The following is a 22,601-nucleotide window of genomic DNA, read 5'->3' on the forward strand; positions in this document are numbered from 1 at the left end:
AATGGCTCCCCTTTTCAACAAACAAATAATTAACGTTCCTGATCAACTCTGCCTTTTCAGTGCAGGACTGCACATGTACCCTGTTTTAAATGAGGATGTGGTCTTCCTGCAAGTTAGCTATTACCCCATACAGTCAAAGGTACATCTTTTACCCCCCTCCCATGGTGGGGGCGAAGTTAGTGTGAGACAAGGGGCACCTCCAGACATCCTCTTTATTAAGCTCCCCCCCCCCCGATTTTTGTGTGTGAAGGTTATACAACACCCACTGTTTATTGAACTTTCATCCTGATTTTTTGTGCAGGTTATACAACTTCCTGTCAATGATTATCATACACTTTCTAATGCATTTTTCCCTTCACTTTTCTTACGCGAAAAGACTGCTTGTTGTTTTTATTTTTTTAAAGTGGGTTTGTTGCACAAGTGTGCTTTAATCCACCTGAATTGCACAGATCTCAATTTTCCAGTGTGTAATTGAACCCCTCCAGCAAAATAGTGACAGTCTGGGAGAAAACTAACACTACACTAGCACCAGTGCTAAAAACATTTTTAAGCCGTCTTACTAACTGCACTGCATCGCCTGCGCTTCTTGTCTCTTGCGTTCTGCCTTGATGGATTCACTGGTTTCAGCTGATTTTTCTTCCCAGGAGTTTCCTTTCAACAAAATTACATTGATTATTCTCTTATTCACTGCGGGTGGATTGCTCTGGTGCTGAAGTTCAAAACTGTGCCTGGCTTGCATTAAACACACACACATATACACACTGCTACTAACAGTGATTAAAAGCTTTGGTTTTGATTTTTGCTTAGAGAAAAACGTAAGTATTTTTTTAGACCAGAAACAAAGTTGACGTAACTTGCCAGTAGAGTGCTTGATTTATAAAATTACTGTTTTTTGCCTTCTCTTTGCATTTCTCTGCATTTCCCTTGATGCAATCGAAAAGGTTTCTGTGTGCATAAAAAGTGACTATTTTTCATTGGTTGCAGGCTCTTCTAGAGGACCCAGCCCCTTGACAATGGGTGCACAAGACACTTTGCCCGTAGCTGCAGCTTTCACTGAAACAGTTAATGCATACTTCAAAGGAGCAGATCCTAACAAGTAGGTATCAAATTGTTTGCCCCCATCTCTTCCCCATACAATAATAGACAGTTCAGGGTTAGAGTATGTTCACCTTTACTGCTTACTCTGCATCCTGTGTACTCCCACTGCTAGTTTTCCCCCCCTGAAGCCAAATTCAGAACCCGACCTTAGCCACAACCCATACTGATGCTGTAGCTTCTTGACAAATACTGTTGTTTGATGCATTTCCCTCTCTCAATTGAACTTTATTATTTTTTTTATAAGATATTTATTAAAGATTTTCTTAATACAATAGAAAAGAAAAAAACAGACAAAATAACATATAGCTTTACAATAGCCATATTTTCTTCGCTTCTTTGGACTTCCTCACATCTCTCGTTCCTGCGTTCCAAGTTTATCAAGCTTTACACAGCAATTTATCACCTTGTTTCCATTTTTATTTTATAGTTTTCCAATATTGTGTCCCTAATTTTAGATATTTTTACCCAAACCTTAAAAGGTTAGTTTTAACATAATATTTATCCAAAAGTTATCTTTTCTTACATTTTCACTTATTTTCATATTCCTTTCAACTAACTTAATAGTGCCATATTGTTTATAATCTTACATCTTCTTAGCACTCATACAATTTACAATATTTTTGTAAATAGTCCTTAAATTTCTTCGTCCTCCTCCACAGCCTCTTCTCCTAGGTCTCGGATTCTGCCAGTCATCTCTGCTAGTTCCATATAGTCTATCAGTTGCATCTGCCATTCTTCCAGTGTGGGCAAATCTTTGGTTTTCCAATGTTTGGCGAGAAGTATCCTTGCTGCTGTTGTTGCATACATAAAAAATGTTCGGTCTTTCTTTAACACCTTCTGGCCGACGATGCCTAAAAGAAAGGCCTCTGGTTTCTTCAGGAAGGTATACTTAAATACCTTTTTCAACTCATTATATATCATTTCGCAGAAAGCCTTAACTCTAGGGCAGGTCCACCAGAGGTGAAAGAACGTTCCTTCAGTTTCTTTACATTTCCAACATTTATTATCAGACAAATGTTATATTTTTGCGAGCTTGACTGGAGTCATGTACCACCTATATATCATTTTCATAATATTTTCTTTCAAGGCATTACATGCCGTGAATTTCAAACCGGTGGTCCATAACCTTTCCCAGTCAGCAAACATGATATTGTACCCAATGTCCTGTGCCCATTTTATCATAGCCGATTTGACCGTTTCATCTTGTGTTTTCCATTTTAACAGCAAGTTATACATTCTTGAAAGTACCTTAGTCTTAGGTTCTAGCAATTCTGTTTCCAACTTTGATTTTTCCTCCTGAAATCCTATCTTTTTATCCAACTTAAAAACCTCTTTAATCTGAGCATAATGTAACCAATCTCGCACTTTATCTTTTAGTTTCTCCAAACTCTGCAGCCTCCAATTATCTCCATATTTTTCTAATATTTCCCAATATTTCGGCCATTTGGCCTCCATATTGAGTCTTTTCCGGGCCTTAGCTTCCATTGGTGATAACCACCTTGGGGTCTTGTTTTCCAATAAGTCTTTATATTTTGTCCAGACATTGAACACTGCTTTCCTGACAATATGGTTCTTGAAAGCCTTATGACTTTTAACCTTGTCGTACCACAAATATGCATGCCATCCATAAGCATTGTTAAAACCTTCCAGATCTAAAACATCAGTGTTTTCAAGAAGCAGCCAATCTTTCAGCCAGCAGAAAGCTGCTGATTCATAGTACAAAAGTTGTACTTTAAGTCCGGCAGGGCAAAGCCCCCTCTTTCTTTAGCATCAGTTAATATCTTGAACTTAATTCTGGGCTTTTTGCCCTGCCAGACAAATTTAGAAATATCTCTTTGCCACCTCCCAAAACACAATCTGTAAAGTCTGGAACAAAAACAGCATTTTTGGCAGTACATTCATCTTTATAGCAGCAATTCGGCCCGACAAGGAAAGTTTCAATCTTGACCAAGCTTCTAAATCCCTTTTACTTTCAGACCAACACTTTTCATAAAGGTAAAGGTAAAGGTACCCCTGCCCGTACGGGCCAGTCTTGACAGACTCTGGGGTTGTGCGCCCATCTCACTTAAGAGGCCAGGGGCCAGCGCTGTCCGGAGACACTTCCTGGTCATGTGGCCAGCATGACATCGCTGCTCTGGCGAGCCAGAGCCGCACACGGAAACGCCGTTTACCTTCCCGCTGGTAAGCGGTCCCTATTTATCTACTTGCACCCGGAGGTGCTTTCGAACTGCTAGGTTGGCAGGCGCTGGGACCGAGCAGCGGGAGCGCACCCCGCCGCAGGGATTCGAACCGCCGACCTTTCAATCGGCAAGTCCTAGGCGCTGAGGCTTTAACCCACAGCGCCACACTTTTCATAGTTATCCTTAAATAGACTCAGATTCTTAGCTGTTATATTTACCCCTAGGTATCTTACTTTTTTAACCACGTTTAACTCTGTCTCTTTCTGAAACCTTTCTGATTCTGAAGGTGTCAAATTTTTTTCCAATACCTTTGTTTTCTGCTTGTTGAGTTTAAATCCCGCCACCCGACCAAACTCCTGAATCAATTGTAATACCTTTTTCATACTAGATTCTGGCTCCTGTAGGGTCAAAACCAGGTCATCTGCAAAAGCTTTAAGTTTATACTGTTTCGCTCCGACCTGAATTCCTTCCACCAACTGGTCCCCTCTAATCATATTCAAGAGCACCTCCAGGACCGAAATAAATAACAAAGGAGAGATAGGGCAACCTTGTCGTGTTCCTTTTTCAATTTTGAACTCTTCCGTCACCACATTGTTCACTATCAATTTAGCCTTTTGTTCTGAATAACAAATGCGTCTATCCCATTCTCAAATCCCCGTCCCACTCCCATCCCTTCCAGGTTTTTCTTCATAAACTTCCATGAAATATTATCAAAGGCCTTCTCCGCGTCTATAAATATTAACACTGCTTTTGTATTAATATTTGTTTGCAAAAGTTCCAAAATGTCAATAATGTTCCTTGTGTTAGCAAACAAATGTCTACCTGGGAGAAAGCCTACCTGGTCCTTATGAATTACTTCATTTAAAACCTTTTTAAGTCTACTTGCTAAAATGTCTGCAAATATTTTATAATTCACATTTAGGAGGGAGATGGGGCGGTAGTTCTTGAGTTGTGTCTTTTCAGTTTCTAGTTTAGGTATCAATGTGATGAAAGCTTCTTTCCATGATTCCGGTGCCTTCTTCCCCTCCATAATTTAATTGCAAACCTCCATTAATGGATGTATCAGATAGTCTTTCAATGTCTTATAGTATTTGGAGGTAAGCCCATCTGGTCCTGGAGATTTGCCCAATTGCATATTCTGAATGGCTTCTTCAATCTCTTGTTGTGTTATTTTATAATTCAGGATTGTTCTATTTTCTTGAGACAGCTTTGGTAGGCCATTCTTTATCAGAAATTGTTCTATTTCAACCTCATTTTGCGGCCCTTGAGTGTACAGTTGTTTGAAATATCTCTGGAAACACTTTCTGATGTCCACTGGATTCTTAATATTTCTTCCTTCAATCTCTAGGTTTGTGACCGTATTTAGGTTTTGTCTCTTTTTCAACTGCCATGCTAACAGTTTTCCACATTTATTTGCCGATTCAAATGATCTTTGTTTCATTAGCTTAACTTTCCACTCCACTTCCTGGTTTATCAATTTAGAGTATTGTGCTTGATAGAGTTTAATTTCTCTCAAAATCTCCTTTGACTTCGGTCTCGATCTTTGCTTCTTCTCACATTCTTTAATTTTCTCCAGGATCTTGTCTTTTTTCTCATTCTGTGCTCTTTTCTTTATGGTGTTCTGTTGTATCAGAAACCCCCTCATAACCGCTTTACTTGCGTCCCAGATGATTCTTTTTTCCACCGTAGTGTTCAAGTTTATCTCAAAATAGTCCTTCAAAGCTTTTGGGGCCTTTTTAATAATCTCCTGATCTCTAAACAAATTGTCATTCATCTTCCATCTAAAGGAGCCGGCTGGAGTTAGTCTCATATCCATCTTTACGGCATTATGGTCGGAGCAGGTCTTTGGGCAGATTTCCACTTTTCTTGTCTTAGGTGCCAGACCTCTAGTTATCCATATTTGGTCGATTCTTGTCCATGTCAGTTGGGCTTCAGAAAAGAATGTTCCTTCTCTTCCCAGGGGGTTCTTTGTCCTCCAAATATCAATCAAGTCCATATTGTCAGTCAGTTCAAAAAATGTTTTAGGTAGTCTGCCATCTTTTGTCACATTTTGGTTATGTGACTTATCCATGTTGGTTGATGCCACCCCATTCATATCTCCCTCTCTCAATTGAACTTTAGTCCGGCTGCATTCACTTAGTACTTTAAGAATGGCGTGTACGTTTGAGAAGGCAGAGAAACAAAAAAGGCCACACTCCTTGGCTGAATCCCCCTCTCTGGCATGAACAGCACTGTGCAAATGTGGTTTCAAATGCAGCAGTGGGAAACAACCTCACTGAATTTTAAGCTGCTGGTGTGAACATCCCCTTATTTGCCTGTAGGTGGGCCAGACGTTAGGGACTGGTGATGTAAAACCAGCAACAAAGTTGGAGAAAATATTCTTTGACAGCTGACAAATAATTCAGTAAATAAGTACAGTTGTACCTCGGGTTACATACACTTCAGGTTACATACGCTTCAGGTTACAGACTCTACTAACCCAGAAATAGTACCTCAGGTTAAGAACTTTGCTTTAGGATTAGAACAGAAATCGTGCTCCGGCGGCGCGGCGGCAGCAGGAGGCCCCATTAGCTAAAGTGGTGCTTCAGGTTAAGAACAGTTTCAGGTTAAGAATGGACCTCCGGAACAAATTAATTACGTAACCAGAGGTACCACTGTACTGAGTGGGGAGAGGACACAGGGATCAGTTATTTTGCAAAAAGGGGACGCTAGCATGATGCAATCAGAGTTCTGTTGAATGCTTTCATAAATTAGGGAATGCTGATCATACTGTGTCAAGAGAAAAAACCAGATGCTCCAGCTTCTCAATCTTGAGCGTGGTTGGGGTATTTAAATATCATCTGATCTTCAGTGAAGTATGACTATAATCTGGTATATTGGTTTGCTGTTTTTATTTCATTTTACAACTCAGTATTACTTTTCTTTTTCTCTGTTACCTGTTTTTTAGGTGCCTACACATTTTTGTATGCAACAAAAAATCAAATAAAAAGTTTTCTTTCCTCCAAGTATAGGGAAATGTACCTGAATGAATTGTTCTCTTTCTGTACGTTTCTTTTGATATTAAAGATGCATAGTGAAGATTACTGGAGAGATGGTGCTGTCGTTTCCTGCAGGAATTACTAGACATTTTGCCAATAATCCCGCCCCTGCTGTTCTAACATTCCGTGTAACAAATTACAACAGGTTAGAACACGTCTTGCCAAACCCCCAACTGCTTTGCTGGTAAATATCTTTCTATTTTAACTCTTATAGATTTATAGGAGGAAGTTGCTTTTGTAACTTTCGTACAAGAAACTTTGCATTGATAATAAATGAGATCAATAGCATTCTTAATTTATAAATATCTAAAACCTTTCAGTATATTTTTGTATGTCAAAAACATACAAAAGTACCTGTGGAGTTTATACTCTGTTGTTGAAACGGCAACTCTCACAATGTTTTCTTTTATTGTTGTATAGTGATTTTACAGATGAGCAGTATGCTCATTTGTCAAGCTATTGTCAGAAAGCAAACACAAAACGTTCATGTTGATCGCCATCAGCTTGAGCATGGGTCATTCTGAAGCAGCTATAATAAATGACTATTTCGCTTTCCAGTTTTTGGCAATGCCAAATTCGGCACTCCTAGAAGAAAATGGGACTGTTAACAATACAGCTAGAAACCTGCTTGCCATTCTTCAGCTTTTCACTGTGAATCATCTGATCGTTCGTCTATGTTTGCTAGCAGCCAATGCTGCCGAAGACTCTGAATCAGTCTCTGTCTCTCATTCTTTGCATTCAAATTTTGCCCCAGTAAGACCATTACAATTTGACATCATTTCTTAACACAATGAACATGCTACAAATATAACACACATCTGAAGGACGTGTGGTATTTCATCCCTGATCACTGGACATTATGGTTGGTTGGGTTGGGGCTTAGGAGTTGTAATCCAATACCTAGCTGAGCCCCAGGTTCCCCAACCCTGCTCTTCGTGTTATTACTTGTTGACAAAAGTTTTCAATTTACAAAATTAACATTTTCTCTCTTTTTTTCCTAAATGGATGCAGTGACAGTACACAAGCTGATGCCAATGCAAAGGAATTCTGGGTAAACATGCCAAATTTGATGACGCATTTAAAGAAAGTATCTGAACAGAAACCACAAGCAACGTATTATAATGTGGATATGCTTAAATATCAGGTAATACCTTTTACAGCATATCATCTGGTGAAATGTTCAATGTGCATAAGGGCTGGATAAATATAGTTCTTTTTTGTTAGTCATTGCTGGTTTCAGTATCTCCCCCCCCCAAAAAAAAAACCTTTTATGAATGGACATGCTGAATTGTACTAAAGGAAAAGTGAAAACAATGCAAAGTATATTCCAGGCCAAAAGAACCCATTTTAATCTGAAAGTTTATAACTAGAGAGCCAGTGTGGTGTAGTGGTTAAGAGCGGTAGTCTCGTAATCTGGGGAACCGGGTTCGCGTCTCCGCTCCGCCACATGTAGCTGCTGGGTGACCTTGGGCCAGTCACACTTCTTTGAAGTCTCTCAGCCCCACACACCTCACAGAGTGTTTATTGTGGGGGAGGAAGGGAAAGGAGAATGTTAGTCGCTTTGAGACTCCTTAAAGGGAGTGAAAGGCAGGATATCAAATCCAAACTCTTCTTCTTCTACTACTACTACACTTTGCCTATGAAATCTTCCCTTTCTCTTTCTTATAAGGTATCAGCCCAGGGTATTCAGTCTACTCCATTGAACCTTGCAGTGAACTGGCGGTGTGAGCCTACAAGCACCGATCTACGCATTGACTACAAATATAATCTAGAGGCAATGACTACACCAGTAGCTTTAAACAATGTGCAGTTCCTTGTTCCCATAGACGGAGGAGTGACAAAACTTCAAGCTGTGCTTCCACCTGCTATTTGGTATGAACCTAAACTGGTCTTTGATCCTTCCCAGTGCTCACTCCAGAGATGCACTGTTCTTAATGGCTGAAGGTGGTTCCATATGGACAACCTGAAACTGTTTTTGATCAGCCCTTGTCATTATGTGATTAAAACTTTTGCACAGTTCTGTCTGAATAACTCTGTAGCATTTAGAACATTTGTATGCAAATGAGAAAGAGAGAAACTTAATGCTACAGCTTATCCACACTTACCTTTCCTCTGCTCTTTCCAGGCATGGTCTGAGATTTAAAGCTCTGTGTCCAAGCACCCCCTTTGTTTTTTTGTTCCAGAGCTTTCCCTGAAACAACCCGTTCTGTAAAGCTCAATTGGAGCAAACATCAACCTGCAGAAAACCCAAACGGAAGTTTGCTCCGATTCAGCTTTAAAGAGCAGGTTTTCTCAGGGAAACCTCTGGCCAAAAATCAAACAAACACAGGTGCCCTTTGGATGATGTTGGGCTGCATCATCCCTGACCTTTGTTTGGCCATGGTGGCTGGGGCTGATGGGAAACTGTAGAACAACAGTGTATAATGGGCACCAAGTTGGCTGCCCCAAGGTAGTGGGGATGCTAGCTTTACACAAGGCAAATAGTTATGGGAACTTCCTGCTCAGCACTGTAACAATAAACTGGGATGGTTCCTGAACTACACTGTTCTGTACTGACGTTCTATGGTGGATGATGCTAATTTCAGATTGCCTGCTTCCTGCAGCGCTTAATTTGCTTGCTATGTGTCCTGTCACTCCAAAACTCATATCAAGAAGCTTTCTTTTGTTTTTAGGAATGCTGAACAGCAAAAGATATTGTGGAGGATTCCTGATATTTCACAAAAATCAGAGAATGGAGGTAATAAGGCAAGCTTACATGCTCTTCTGAAAAATCAGCCTCTTCGGCCTTACGTTTTCTCCCTCTACTCATACTAACATGTGCCCCACTTACTGTGTCATCATGTATAGCTGTCTTCTCACTCCTCTCTCACTGTGTGGAGTGAGGAGACTCATTGAACAGTGCAGCCATGGATAGTTTTTACATGAAACTGAATACAGTACAATAAAGCCAAGAGTCCCTGGGCTGCGCACTTATTTTAACATGTTATTGGGGTGAGTTAATTACTGAAATGTCATTGCTATTTATGTATTACGTTTGTGAATTTATTTATTTTTATTTTTTTATATGTACTGTTTCATTATTTCTGTGAACTGGTTTGGTTACTAAATTATTACGAATAATAAGCATACAAATAAACTGATGAGACTGGTATGTGCAGTGTGATTATGCATGTTATCTCAGAAATAAGTTCCGGGGGGGGGGCAACTTGAATAAAATCTGAGGTGGGCAGGTAAGTCCCACCCTGCATACACAGCATTTGAATGCCAGTGTTCATCAACTGGGGGGGTCAGCCCCCTCAAATATTTTATTGGGGGGGGTAAAGGGACCTTGGCCCCTAGGAGTTGGCTCCTAGGAGTCCCACTATGTTCAGTGGTGTTTACTTACTCCCAGGTAAGTGTGCATAGGATTGCTGCTTAAAAACACCAGTTGCTCAGGAGGAAGAAGGGGAAGTGGTGTGATCTGGCTTTAACAATTAGCAAAATGAAAGCTTATCCTGCTGCCAGTGAGTCTCCTACATGTGCATAGGTTTTCTCACTGTGTTACATTTTTGTAACATACTTGCTGTATTTTCTACCTTAAAGGTGTGGGCTCTTTGCTGGCACGATTCCAGTTATCCGAGGGACCAAGCAAACCTTCCCCCCTGGTTGTGCAATTCACCAGCGAAGGGACCACTCTGTCCAGTTGCGATATTGAACTTGTTGGAGCCGGGTATCGTTTTTCACTTATTAAAAAGAGGTTTGCAGCAGGTAATTTTTTTGTTTGTTTGTTTCTATAGAGGCGCCTTAAATTTTCTTCTTCTAAGTGGGGGTAGGGGTGTATCAGCAAAATGAGGAGCTGGGTGGTTAGGTCTGGAAAGGTCAGTGTCCAGGGTTGTTTAGTCTGGGTGCCTACATCCCATCATGCCATCTGTTAAAAGATGCGTGCTTCCCATTGTAATAAGGATTTGGGGATGGGATGCTGGTCGCATCTTTTCAGTTTCATCCTATAAAACCAAGCTGCTGCCTGATGTGTTGCTCAAACTCTATTGAGCTGTGAGCGCACATGGGTGCATACATACATAATGGCACCACTTCTTCCTTTTTACCACCGTGGAGAATTCCTTTGGGATCTCCTGCCTCAAGAGCCACAGGTCTTGATAAGAAGTTATGGCGCAGATGGTGTGATGGGGTGGAGTCATGAAGCTGCCCTCCCAACAGCAGCATCACTGCAGTTTACTTAGAGAGGGGTGGGGTGGGGCAGAGCAGAGCAGAGCAGTGGTGAGGTTGGGATGGCACAGAATGCACTACTGTGAGTGCCGGATTGGCTTTGCCAGGGCATATGTGTAGACCTGCCTAGGTCAGCTGCAGTGACTCTGGTGCTGGGAGGGCAGCTCCTACCCACCACCCTGGCCACTAGTGTCCTATGAGGATGCAACACACATGTTTGGATTTCCTGTGCCTTGTCCAATAGCTCCAATATGAATAAGATATGAAAAGTTGTTTGATCTCTTCCCTTTCTTGTGCCCCACTGAGAGATCTCAACCGGTCTGAGGCACCTGGACCTAAAGAAGTAATTCACAATCTTTCACAAGGAAAAGAACATGCAAGCTTGATTTAGCAATCATTCAGTATGTTTCTCAGGTTGTTATTAGAAGAACCTTCCTGTAAACAGTAACTTGAAGACTATTGCCAGCTGAAAGATTTGAACAATTTGTATTATTAGGTGAAGTCAAGAATCTAGATTTGTTTCAACTGCAGTAGAGGGACAGACCTGAAAGTCCACATTTCATGATAATGTCATCAACCACCTAGGCCGCACCTTCACTTAAGTAATTTAATTGATAGGCCAGTTTGCATGTAATGACAAGCCATGGTTAATGGCTTATTAGGACTGAACAGTAAGTGGTGAAGACTTGGCTTATCAATAGGTCTGAACTTGGTGTTGTGGCTTGTTTTGCCCTAATAATTCATTATCAGCAAGTCATGCTTTCATTTGTTAGAGAGAAACAATCCACTGGGCTTGGCTGCAACAAGCCAAGTCTTCATGACTTGTTGGTCCCAGGCACTCCAGGGGAGAAGCAAGGTGGGAGTGATTGGTTGGTGTGGAAAAGCATGCTGCTCAGACCTGGTAAACCATGAACAGTGGCTTATTGTAAATTGCCATGTTTATAAAAATACATACGAGCTTTATTAATGTTATGAAACTTTTATTTTAACATACCTTTTATCACTTTCCTTTCAGGAAAATACCTGGCAGATAACTAACAGAAGTTTATGCAAGTATGTGGAAAATCCATAAAGCTGAGGACTGCTGTGGGTGAACGGGTTTTATACGCTGTTTGAGGAAAAACTAAATCCTGTACTTGGGACATTTCTGTTGGAAGTGTCAGCAACTTTCAACATTTTCCCTCAGAAAATGCCATGTTGACCAGTCCTACAGTATTTACTTCTAGATGTAATATTGTTAATGTTTTAAATTGTAATTATTGTATTTGTAAATTGTACTCATTCCAGTAAGGCTGTATTTTGGCAGTTAGACACTTGAGTTTTAGCATTTTACCATTCATGAAATGGGTGTAATTTAAACTGTGGTATATAAATTTAATAGTAGTACTGTTGAATGGCGCAATGCTTTCAGAGGTAGATAACATTTTGTCAATATATACAATCTGAATACCATGCTAATTGCTGTGAGAAAGGGGGTGCCTCAAAAAAGAAAGTTTAACTAAAGACCTGCAAATTCACTCCGTTTTTCCTTTAGCCCTTAGTATGTCATATAAATAGTTATATGAATGAACAGGTCTATCTTCTAAGTATTTGATTGATTTAACTGCAGAACATTTTCAGTAAATGTGGTGGTGGTTATAGCATACTTCCCCCAATGACAGAAATGTATCTTCCCCCCACCCACCCACTTTTTCATTGTAAAAACAAGTTGATATTTTTTTAAGGTCTGGATATAAGTTATTGGATACTCTTCCATTGTGATGAAGCATGTGTTGGAAAAGCTTTCAGTTCCTTCCCCTTTGTCTGACATCAGATGTGGCGGTAGGGGGCCGTCCACTAGAAACCTCCTCACTATGCAAGCCGTATTGAATTGAATGAAAGCACAGCCAGGCAGCGAAGCAGTTCCAGTTATTTTCACTAAGTCTTGCACAGGAGAAGCTTCTGGTGGGTTGGGCTCAAATAAGCAGTTTAAAACACAAATGTGATAACTTTTGACAAATACATCTTTATGTGGGTATAAAAGAGACTGTGTTTTATTTCAGCAACAGTTTTTCTTCCAGTTTGGTAGGCATGCCTGTTTATTTTTACAATACCATATGCATGCAGATTCCTTGCTAAGAAAATTTACATTTCCTAGTCAAGAGTCTAAGGCACAAGTGAAGGGAGAAAGAGCTCGAAAGTAATGTATTCATGCGTGTTTTAATCTGTAAAGGTTTGTGTTGTAGCTTCATAGTGAGAAACCGTAGCTGCACTAAGTTTGTGTGGCAGAATTGGTGGCACAATCATTAATCGTACTGGATTCTCAGTTGCCCTGCAGATATTTAACTGCCAGCATATTCTGCTTTCTTCAAACAGACGTTTTGGGTTTTAAGCTTCTAATCAGTTTTGAGGTATTTCTTAACATCCATCGCAAAGGAGAGTGCAGCACTTTTTAAAGAACAAAACTGTCCAGTTCTCTTATGTTGCTGAAATGCTTGCTAGATATTTATAGTGTTTTAGTTCTGCTGCATTTGTTCATTTGGCAGCTAAGCTTGCAGCCTGTACAGCAGGAGCTAATGAGAGGGCTCACTGGAGTTGTGCAGAGGGTCATGAGACTAGTGGATAGTATCCATGCTGCTTTTTTTGTACACACAACTAGTATTTTTTTACATTGAGGTTTAAGTAGGTTGGCATCCAACTGTCTCATTTGCATGCGAAAATGGCTGTGCTTGAGGAACAGCTGTATCTGCATTAAAGCAAGCAAACAAACTCAGAGGCTGTCCTGGTAGGAAATCCGGTCATAAATTATATATCCCTTTGGAAACAAGCATGGGAAATAGATATCCTAAAGTGGTAGAAGCTGAAATTTCATATATCATCAGAAGGGAGAAAATAACAGAGAATTTCTTTTAATATGAATCTTGGATGAGAAACCTGAGGAGCTAATTTTGAGGAAAATACTTCACACAATATAAAAAATATAACTACTTTTCTTTGGCCCCACTGGTTTCTCTGTAGCACTGATGTTGATTTTGTGAATTGCTAGAACTCTGTGTGGCTTGAGGTGGAAAACAGTCTTATATTGTACTTTGTGTTCCTAAAAGTTGCCATGTTAGACATGTGTCTGATCTTTCTATGTGAAAGTAAATGTGGCCTTCTGGTGACATCATCATGATGCTTATTACAAAAGCTGGAGTGAGAGAAAGCAAGTTTTTGCCTTGCTCTAATGGATGGAGAACTTTGCTTACACTAATTTTATTTTCTTCCAACATGTACAAGTTACCAGGCATTCACATAATTGTGAGCTTAAAAAAAACCCCTATAGCTAATGTCATTACTGTCCACAAAAAGTTCACACATTCTGATTTGAATTAAAAAGTTTTTTTCATGCAAATAGCACATGATGTGCATTTGAAAAATATTAGTGTGCAAATTCATTTTCAGTGCTGGAAAGAAATTCACCTTCAAAAAAAATCTAAAAGCAAACTAGGGATTTTAAATCTCTGAGCAGACAGGTAAATGGAGAGAAATATGTTCAATACAATTGAATTTGATATGTATCCAACATAAATATAGCTTATCCCAATCTTAGAAAAAAATTCTGCAAACGTTCAAAAACAAATAATTTATAAATAGAAGAAAATATCTTTTTAAAAAAAGTTTCTCCATTTGCCTTATTTAGCAGTTAATGTAGCAGTATTCACATCTTCCCGCAAAAAGGTCCAACTAATGGCCAACATGCCCTAGCTCTTAATACGGTTATTTTTTCCAGCACTTTCTGCCACAGGGTGTGCGATATCAACTGCTGGCAACCATGGGAGTGCCATCCATATTTCTCCCTGTAACAACTCAAAAGTCCTGATCCACCAATGATATTGAAAAAGGGAATGAAAACATGTCCTGTCATTTTAAAAAAAAGTTATTCGCCAAGTTTTTGTAGTAAAAGAAGCTCTTGTGCAAGCTTTATTTGCATTTCTGTGCAGCACCCATAGGCTTTATCAAAAGCTTTTTACTGAATACTGATTCTAGAAGTACATTTTCAATTATTAAAAATGCAGCCTATGCATGACGGCTGTGTTGCACACATTGTTTGTCTTATCAGCCCCAAGCACACTTGTGCAAAGAAAGTTCTAGTGTACCTCTGAAACAGCTTCACCTACAGGGTCATCTTCAAGTAGTAAGCATAGCTAAGATACACAAGGAATTGAGTGTCATTATGGAGGTTACCCAGTTCAGAAAAGAACTAAAATCTAACTCCTTCATCTTAGCTTTTCTTGGGTGAAGAAAGAATTGGGGACTATCTGAGCCAGTAAGTACAAGTCATCAGCAGGGAGAGTGAAGAGGATTCATGTATCTGTAGTAACTTCTGATGGATTACACTTTCTCATGCAAGGCATATTCAGAAAGGCCTACTGTTTTATAAAATAAAACAAGCAGAATCAAAACACAGCATGCCTTCCAAGCAAGCTATTCAAATGGAAACAGCTTTCTATATTGCATGCAAAAATTGGAAGGGAAACAATAGGTTTTAAAGGTATAAGTAGGGCTGAAATCCTATGCACACTTACTCAGGAGCAAGTCCCATTGAAATATGTGGAACTGACCTTGCTGTAAATATGCATAGGTTCAGGCTGTAGAGGTTTTCTAAAACTATATTAGAAAGTAAAGCATTATTTCTATACAAAGTTGAGATTACATTTCTACCAAGTTCAAGTTTATAAAACATTAACCTAGTATCTAGTACTTCAACAGGATTAATGAAGCACATGAGGTGTGTGGTGGTTTTTTTGTTTTGTTTTAATTTGATACAATATGCAATATTCAGTAAGCCAACTAAACTTCAATGGGCCACCTATTTCTAGATTGGTTTTGAATCAATTTATTTGAATGTAATTTAAAAAATAATAATACAGAATTCAAACAAGGCTTTACTTTCATGGCCTAATGCATGAATAGGCACTCTTAACAGTGCAATCCAATACACATCTACTTAGGCACTCAGTGAGGCTTACTTGCAGGTAGGGGAGTATAAAATTACAACCTAATTCATTCTTCTTTGTGGCTTCCATACTATATTTGAAAATGTCGCTTTCTTTTTAAGCAAAGTGGAAAACATTCCTGTTAATTTATATATGCCACACAGTTAACACCTATAGTTAACTCATAGTTTATGCTATTACCAAATTGCAGAGCATTCTTGCCATTCCACATTGTTTAGGATGATCTTAGTGGCTGTAAACTTTCTTCAGTGCTCATACTACGTATTAAAGCATGTGTCACACCTTTTAAAAATTGTTCCTTCACCCCCAGTTTGCCTTTGGCATGAAAACATCTGATGGAAAGGGATGTGTGTTTTAAGTTTCTGCAGTCTAGGTTTAAAGAAAAAGTCAGTGCTGTTTTTTACTTAGTTACTTGATCCTGATTGACATGAAGACTTGAGAGTGAGGATTGATCCTATCTGTGCTTCCCGCCCCCATACGTAGAATACTACGTGCTGCATGGAGTGTACATTTGTAGAGCCATACATATGTATGACATACCAGTAGTATGGGGCACATGTGACCCTGAGCCTTGCTCTTGTCAGGGACTTAAGTGAACTGGTTCTTAGAATTGTATTTAGGACAATCATAATATTTTAGCTGTGTTTTTAAGACCCTAGGCGCAGCAGATCTGTTGTTTGGTTCTGAATTATTTAACTGAGCTGAATACTGTTTTACAGGTAAGCCAAATCAAGCATCATTAGCTAAGGTATACACTTTTTAAAGGCGAATGATGCTACCAAGTGCTTGGAAGTTGAAATCTTACCTGCTCAGATATTTATTTATTCATATCATCCATAAGCCACTTCCCAATAATTGGTCCAAAGTTGCATACATAGTTAAAACTATGTAACAGGCAAAGTTCTAATTGACTTCATTGGCAGAATACACTTAGTTCCATCGAAGTGGTCAGCTACTAGTTATGATATCTCAGAAGAAATATATAAAATCGTAACAAAAATACAACCTAGTTGTCTTTTCTCTCTTTTTATACTTAAAATTACCATCCTTAGAATGCAGTACTGGACATGTCTGCTCAGAAGTAAGTCATATTACGTTCAGTGCGGCATGCTGCTAGGTAAGTAGGCATCAGATTGCAGCCTAAAAAATATTTAGCAGGCCACTGTAGAATAAACATTTTGAGTAACACTCAGGTGCACCAACATATCCAACAGTTGGGCATTCAAGTTGCATCTCTGATTGTTGTTGTTTAGTCGTGTCCGACTCTTCGTGACCCCATGGACCAGAGAACGCCAGGCACTCCTGTCTTCCACTGCCTCCCGCAGTTTGGTCAAACTCATGCTGCTTCGAGAACACTGCCCAACCATCTCGTCCTCTGTCGTCCCCTTCTCCTTGTGCCCTCAATCTTTCCCAACATCAGGGTCTTTTCCAGGGAGTCTTCTTTTCTCGTGAGGTGGCCAAAGTACTGGAGCCTCAGCTTCACGATCTGTCCTTCCAGTGAGCACTCAGGGCTGATTTCCTTAAGAATGGATACGTTTGATCTTCTTGCAGTCCATGGGACTCTCAAGAGTCTCCTCCAGCACCATAATTCAAAAGCATCAATTCTTTGGCGATCAGCCTTCTTTATGGTCCAGCTCTCACTTCCATACATCACTACTGGGAAAACCATAGCTTTAACTATACGAACCTTTGTTGGCAAGGTGATGTCTCTGCTTTTTAGGATGCTGTCTAGGTTTGTCATTGCTTTTCTCCCAAGAAGCAGGCGTCTTTTAATTTTGTGACTGCTGTCATCATCTGCAGTGATCATGGAGCCCAAGACAGTAAAATCTCTCACTGCCTCCATTTCTTCCCCTTCTATTTGGCAGGTGGTGATGGGCCCTGTGGCCATGATCAGCTTGAATATCATCACTTCCACTGGCCTTGTTATTAGCAGTGCTTTCTAAGGCCCATTTGACTTCACTCTCCAGGATGTCTGGCTCAAGGTCAGCAACTACACTACCTGGGGTGTACGAGATATCCATATTTTTCTGGTATAATTCCTCTGTGTATTCTTGCCACCTCTTCTTGATGTCTTCTGCTTCTGTTAGGTCCTTACTACTTTTGTCCTTTATTATGATAATCTTTGTACGAAATGTTCCTTTCATGTCTCCAATTTTCTTGAACAGATCACTGGTTCTTCCCATTCTATTGTTTTCCTCTATTTCTTTGCATTGCTCGTTTAAAAAGGCCTTCTTGTCTCTCCTTGCTATTTTTTTGGAAATCTACATTCAATTTCCTGTATCTTTCACTATTTCCCTCGCATTTTGCTAGGCCCCCCCCCCCGCTATTTGTAAGGCCTCGTTGGACAGCCACTTTGCTTTCTTGCATTTCCTTTTCCTTGGGATGGTTTTCGTTGCTGCCTCCTGTATAATGTTACGAGCCTCCATCCATAGTTCTTCAGGCACTCTGTCCAGCAAATCTAAATCCTTAAACCTGTTCCTCACTTCCACCTTCTATTCATAAAGGATTTGACTTAGATTGTATCTTACCAGCCCAGTGGTTTTTCCTACTTTCTTCAGTTTAAGCTTGAATTTTGCTATAAGAAACTGATGATCTGAGCCACAGTCAGCTCCAGGTCTTGTTTTTGCTGACTGTATAGAGCATCTCTGATACTCCTCCTCTATTTACCTTCTACTGTATGTGATAAAGAAAAATCAGACCTGAAACTGTTAAAATGGGAAAGAACCATTGTGCTTAGATGTTTGTTTGAACATATGAAAGCCATTGCAAAAATGGGTTGTATTCAGTGCTGCCATTCCACGTAAGACTTCTACTTGCACAACAGAACTTCCCACCACCACAGCCCCACCACCACCCAGCTGCCTCTACGCCCTCAAAATCTGCTTGAGTGTTGGGACACCAAAGCAGATTTGGGATGCATGCAGGGAGAGAAGAGGGAAGTCCTGTTGTGTGAGCAGAACTCCACTCACACAATGACCGCAGTCTAAATCATGACATGGGACTTCTAAACTTACCTTTGGGAAGCTGCTCTTACGTGGCCCTAAGTAAGCTACTCTTGAAGCCTAGGAAGACCCTTTCTAAGTGGGACTCCCAAGCATTCTGCTGGTAACAGCAAAAATCCTAAAGAAAAGCTGATATAAACACACTAACTCTTGCATGTACCTAACAGGGTTCTTTTGATATGGATCAATCAACCCTATTGTGAATCGTCAACAAGCTGCAAACAAGAAAGCCACTCTTGACTGACCCTAGTACAAGTATACTGATGGTGCTTTCTGAGCTTCTTCTGGTTGCAAGAGTTAACATGAACAATCACTACTTTATCTTTTATAAGAGTAATTTTGAAATGGCTGAATCATGTTGAAAGGGATCAATATTTTTAAAGAGCCTGACAAGAAAATTGAAATAATTCTTTTACTTAAAGATTTAGCGTAATTGTAGTGACAGCTCCTCTGTCCTCCAATTCTTGTTCTTCAATTTTTTACCTTTACCATAGCTTAATAGGAAAGACTCCTCTCTGTGTACAACTTTATTAGAAGTTACAGGATACCTCTGCATATATAGAGCACTCTGGAAAAAGTTGTACATTGTTTTTTAACTAAACAAAGTAATGTTATCTCATTCATGTTTGACATCTACTTAGGTGTCGAGTCAGTTCAGTATCACTGCAATGTAGATGTATTTGTTTGTTGTTGTTTTTTTAAAAAGGCATTTTAAACAAGCTTTTCTTGTTAAATTTTTAATTTGGAAGATTACCATGATAACCAAATCACTTCAAATGCAATATGATAATGAATACTTTTTCCCATGGGAAAATCCCAATCTTGGGTCTACACCAGAGTTGGAATTTCTTTCTTGAAAGTTTATGTAAGTGGCATTTCTAGTGATAAAGGACATCTTATGCTCTTCAGCGTTTTGCTCCATTAGACGTGGTTAGAAATTTACAACATCACAAAGTAATTGACCTCTTTTGACCTTCAAGAAAGGATTACTGTTGCTGCCACTGAACTCTTACTTTTGATTTCAAGGATTGGTGTGATGATGATGTTCAAAGGGTTTACCCATGAGCAGGAATTTCACTATAGGCCAAGCAGTACGTGAAAGTCTAGAATCTGTCTTTTAGTGACTTTAACAATGTTTAACATTAATAAATTGTATTTCAAATTAGTATGAATATGGAATACAGCTGTTTTAGCTGTTACCTCCAGTAAATTGGGATTATAAAACTACCACATCATTTCTCAACTAGACACTTAAGAATACCACTTATGCTAGTGTCTTAGAAGGGGAGATGGATTTTCAAAATGAAGGAATTGTAGGCACACACTTTTTTTTTAATTTAACTGGCTCAATCAAACTCAAATGCTAAACTCCAATCCTGCCAAACTGTTGTACACATGTTTTCAAAGGCACTATTGACTTGCATGCAATTAAGCATGTGTATAAGCATTTGCAGGCCTTGGGTCTTAATTCTTAGCTGTGATTTCAACCCTAAAGGAATTTTGAAACCTGAATTAGATTCCCTGGTGTTTTATCAGATATCGAACTATATCATTTTATAATAAAAAACCTTGTGTATAAACTGTTTATAGATATTTGTGGACTTAAAATACACATGTATATTTTTAAACATTTTTGTTTAAAAGTCTGGACTTCTCAGCCTACGTGTGCAATGAAATATACTATTAGTCTAGTTGGCCCTGTTTACTGCTTAGTCTGTTATGAAAGCTTTGCTGCTAACCTGATGGTCTCAGAGAAAAATTGTAAACTATATAGGTTTGTTGCATCAGAAACACTGCAGCAAAGCTTTATATCTGACCACTGGTAATATGAATGTGTCGTATTGACTTGTTGAAGATAATCATAAAACCACATATTTTCAGTGTTTCTTTCCTTATAGATTAGAATACAAATGTCTATTTTTTTTGTAAATAATGATTTTTATAAATGTCTTTCCATCATGATTTCCCCCTAATCATCCATTTCACAAAATCCTGAATATGCAATTATTTATCATACATGATATTATACAAGAAATAGGGTCCCCGTTTCAGAACAAAGTTTATTAAATTCTATACATAAGAACAAATTTAAATAAGTTGTACTTGAAATGTGATTTCCCCCCTTGAAAATAAATGACAAATCTAAAAATGTTTTATGTTTGTGCTGCATTATTTTCTCTTAGAAGTCATTTACAATATTTACAGTGCCATTCTATACATGTCTACTAAGAAACAATTATTGTATTCCATGAAAATTACTCCTAAGTATGCGTGTATAGGATTTGGTTGCGTACATTAAACAACTACGTAACTACCCAGACTCTCTTCCCACAGTCTGTTATTTAAATCTGAAATGAGATGGATATTGGAGGAAACTGAAAAATGGGAATTTAGGGTTACAGTATTATAGCCCCGAAGTCTGCACCAGCCTTTCCCAACTTTGTGCTCTCCATATTTTGGGGGGAGTACCGTTCACTCCCATAATCTGGAGGCCCACAGGTTCGCACTAGATTATTCTTTTGTTAGCTCATCATTTTATACACAAGAACACTTAAAGGAGCGGGGAGAGCGTAGGAAATCTGGCATTTTCACCATCGGCTTTCTACACCTTATACTGTACAGGAGCTGCCACGTGGCATAAGCGCTTATATTGTAAAACTAATACGGGGCTACGACTTTTAATTAGAGCGCCCTCTATTCCTGCACCAAAGTGGATAATCGGGACTTGGCCTGAAAGGGACCGGCCAGTAGTAGCATGTAAAAGCAGAAAGCAAGGCAGGGATTTTGCTAAATCTCCGGGCTACCAAGGCGCACAGACAGGAGCTCCTGGCGACCATAGCGCTTTCCCCACACGGCTCCTTTGGCGAGCTGACTTTCCAATGCTCCTTTTTAATGACGAGGGCAGCTGCCGACGTTCCTACCCGTGTCAGGACGTGCCTCACAAGACCCCCGAGCCCAAGCTCAACGAGTGACCAGAGCTGCTCCACTGGTGCGCAGTTAAAATGCAAGGCTCCGGGGGGAGACGGAGAAACAGCCAAGGAAAGGAGGGAGCGCCCTGCTGCTGTTAGAGCCGCGCTCCAAGTGCCTCTTCTCGCCCGGCAAAGCCACCTTGGGACGCGCGCGCAAGGCGGGAAGCGGAGACCGGCTCTCCTCCGCCTCTTCCCGCCCATGAGGGCGGAGGCAGCAGCGCCCTGACCGCCTTCCGCGGCTGCAACAGCCTCCGCGGGGTGATTGGTCACCCTGGAAACCAGCAACAGCTGCGGCTCCGTCCTGCAGCAGCAAAAGAAGGAAGAGGAAAGGTAAGAACGCGCCGGCGGGAGGCTTGTTGGGACCCCCGAAAACGGGGCAGTAGAAAGGCAGGAAACGGAGTGGCCTCCCACCAGCGCGCGCCCCCATTCCAACAGGGCTCTTGCGCCTCTTGCAGCTGCGTCATAGGCAGGGGGTTCTACCCATTGCGCGGTTGCATTCAGAGTTGGCCCACTTAAATTAATGGATGTGACAAACTTAAGTCCATCGGTGCACGTACTCCGAGGAGAACTTGGGCGGCTACAATCCAAAAATTAGACTTGAAACTCCCCACCACCACAGGGATTTTGCAGCAGTGGGGGAAATCCTCACGTATTGGCTTTCTGCCTGTCCTACAGGGTCCCTTAGCTCTGTTATTTAAAAGAAAGAGAGATGTTAATCTTCATGCTGTAGCTGTGTACAGACGAAAGCTAATTTTATTCTGGAGCCTGCCCGTTCTGATCATTTGCATTTGAATATATCTCTCGCCTTTTCTCATTGCCCCACAAAAAGTCATTTCTTGGAAGTCTGAGGAACAATACTGAAGAGATACTGCGTCTTCCTAAGGAGAAACTAAATGTGCAGGTGGAAGGAAGTTTGTGGACTTGTAATAATACACACAAAGTGTGCCCCAGAGGTGGCTCATGAGTTGCACAAGAGCAGCTGAGGAGGCTGCACTTCTTTCTCCTCTGCCCACCCCGTTGCAAAGCGGGATGGGCAATTTGTAATGGTTATTTGTTGTTCAAGGTGCCAGCCCGCTTCAGGAGGCCTCAGGCGATCCTTAGCTTACAACAGCAGTAAGGAAAGGACATG

The 22,601-nt window shown here is 40.2% G+C and overlaps 1 protein-coding gene across 26 annotated transcripts in view; it reads left to right on the forward strand.

Annotated features, from left to right (window-relative positions):
* Positions 1-22,601, forward strand: part of SGIP1 (SH3GL interacting endocytic adaptor 1) — a 148,791-nt gene that overhangs the window by 124,769 nt on the left and 1,421 nt on the right. For 25 of the 26 annotated variants that reach the window (XM_083742959.1, XM_083742982.1, XM_083742981.1 and 22 more), the window contains 7 exons: positions 985-1,096; positions 6,345-6,500; positions 7,328-7,460; positions 7,986-8,188; positions 8,989-9,053; positions 9,899-10,063; positions 11,538-19,199. In XM_083742959.1, coding sequence (XP_083599085.1) covers positions 985-1,096; positions 6,345-6,500; positions 7,328-7,460; positions 7,986-8,188; positions 8,989-9,053; positions 9,899-10,063; positions 11,538-11,560 — 857 coding nt within the window. In that variant the 3' untranslated portion in view covers positions 11,561-19,199. Of the gene's footprint in view, positions 1-984; positions 1,097-6,344; positions 6,501-7,327; positions 7,461-7,985; positions 8,189-8,988; positions 9,054-9,898; positions 10,064-11,537; positions 19,200-22,601 lie in introns of those variants that run through there. The other variant, XM_083742968.1, reaches the window with a different exon arrangement.

The sequence above is a fragment of the Podarcis gaigeae genome (genome assembly GCF_964106915.1).
Source record: "Podarcis gaigeae genome assembly, chromosome: 6".
Taxonomy (NCBI): Eukaryota; Metazoa; Chordata; class Lepidosauria; order Squamata; family Lacertidae; genus Podarcis; species Podarcis gaigeae.